The sequence below is a fragment of the Zea mays genome, chromosome 3 (assembly GCF_902167145.1).
Source record: "Zea mays cultivar B73 chromosome 3, Zm-B73-REFERENCE-NAM-5.0, whole genome shotgun sequence".
Lineage (NCBI taxonomy): Eukaryota > Viridiplantae > Streptophyta > Magnoliopsida > Poales > Poaceae > Zea > Zea mays.
The window spans coordinates 1,212,299-1,213,584 of record NC_050098.1 but is presented as its reverse complement, the minus strand read 5'-3'; the positions used below and the strand labels follow the sequence as shown (position 1 = coordinate 1,213,584).

Sequence of the window (1,286 nt, the reverse complement as noted above, 5' to 3'; positions counted from 1 at the left end):
AATTATATATGACCAGTTGTAATAATAAAGTTACCCGGGCACAGCACAAGTAGTACTGTAGTACGTAGCGCGCAGGAGGAAGGTAAGTTTGGACAATTTTGACCCTAGCTAGCTAGCTTTTTTATTCTGTAATAGTATATAATATAGCAGGAGCTCAACAATAATATAATCGAAATGTTTTGTTTTGAACAACAATGGGAATTTAAACGTAGCATATATATACCCTTTTTTTATTTCTTGTGTCGTTGGAGGATGCAGAAATTGCTTTCGTACGTGTCTATATATATAAGATATATGTGCGCTGTCGTCTCTTGCCCGCATCACGCCGCGTAGTCGCAGTAGCCGTTGGTGCACTTGGTTCTGCACTTGACGCCGCATCCGCCGCAGTTCTTCTCGTCGGTGAGGGTGTTGACGCAATTCCCCTGGCAGCAGGCCTGCGCGAGCTTGCACATCTTGTTGCAGTTGCCGCAGTGCTGCGAGCTGTACTCGGTGTCGACGCATGTGCCCCTGCAGCACGTCGCGCCGGGGCTCCCGGGCGAGAGGCAGATGGATGGAGGCTTCTTGCTGCAGTCGTAGAACGACGGCGGCGGCGGCGGCGAGAAGTTGACGTTGTTGGCAGCAAGGAAGCGACTTCTCCTCAGCTGCAGGGGAAGAGGCTGCGGCGGCGTCGCCACCGTTTGCTCATGGGGGATGAGCGTGAGGGCGAGCGCCATGAGAAAGATGGTGGCTTTTCTCATGGCAGGCGGTGCACGTTGGCGAGGCTGCGCCGCCGTGCCTGCCTGCAATGCGTCTATATATGATATATGATATATGATATGATGTCTGTGCCTCGGCAGGTGCCTAGCTCTAGCTAGCTATACGGTGGTTTTAATTCTATCGATCGGAGGAGGAAGAAGAAGGCGGTGTTGCTGCTGCCTACTGCTTAGCTAGCTGACGGGATATGATGGAGGGGAGGAGCGCGCGAGTGTGTGCTCTATACTCAAAGCCGGTGCCGGGGTCGCGGCGGGCGCGAGTCAGCTGAGCAATTGCAATGGTTGATTTGCACGGCAAAAGCCTGGAGTGCAGGGCGGGAGTGTGTGGAGCAAGCAGGCTGGCTACTGCCGCCACCCGAACGCATCACGGTCACGCCGTACGTACGTACACTGCTAGCTGGCCCGAATGGAATGAAGAACTGCAAAATAATACAGTATATAAATTATCCTTTCTTTGCAACTAACGGTAACCTATGAGTCCGACGATCAAATCAAGATACTCTTATATATTATTATTATTATTATTATTATTAT

General features: G+C 51.0%; 1 protein-coding gene across 1 annotated transcript; it reads right to left on the bottom strand.

Moving 5' to 3' along the window:
• Window positions 1-96: 96 nt before the first annotated feature.
• LOC109944910 (stigma-specific STIG1-like protein 4) lies at window positions 97-965 on the bottom strand. Its single transcript, XM_020550655.2, has one exon. It carries the CDS (start codon window positions 735-737, stop codon window positions 321-323), a length of 417 nt encoding a protein of 138 aa, XP_020406244.1. The 5' UTR covers window positions 738-965; the 3' UTR covers window positions 97-320.
• Window positions 966-1,286: the final 321 nt, after the last annotated feature.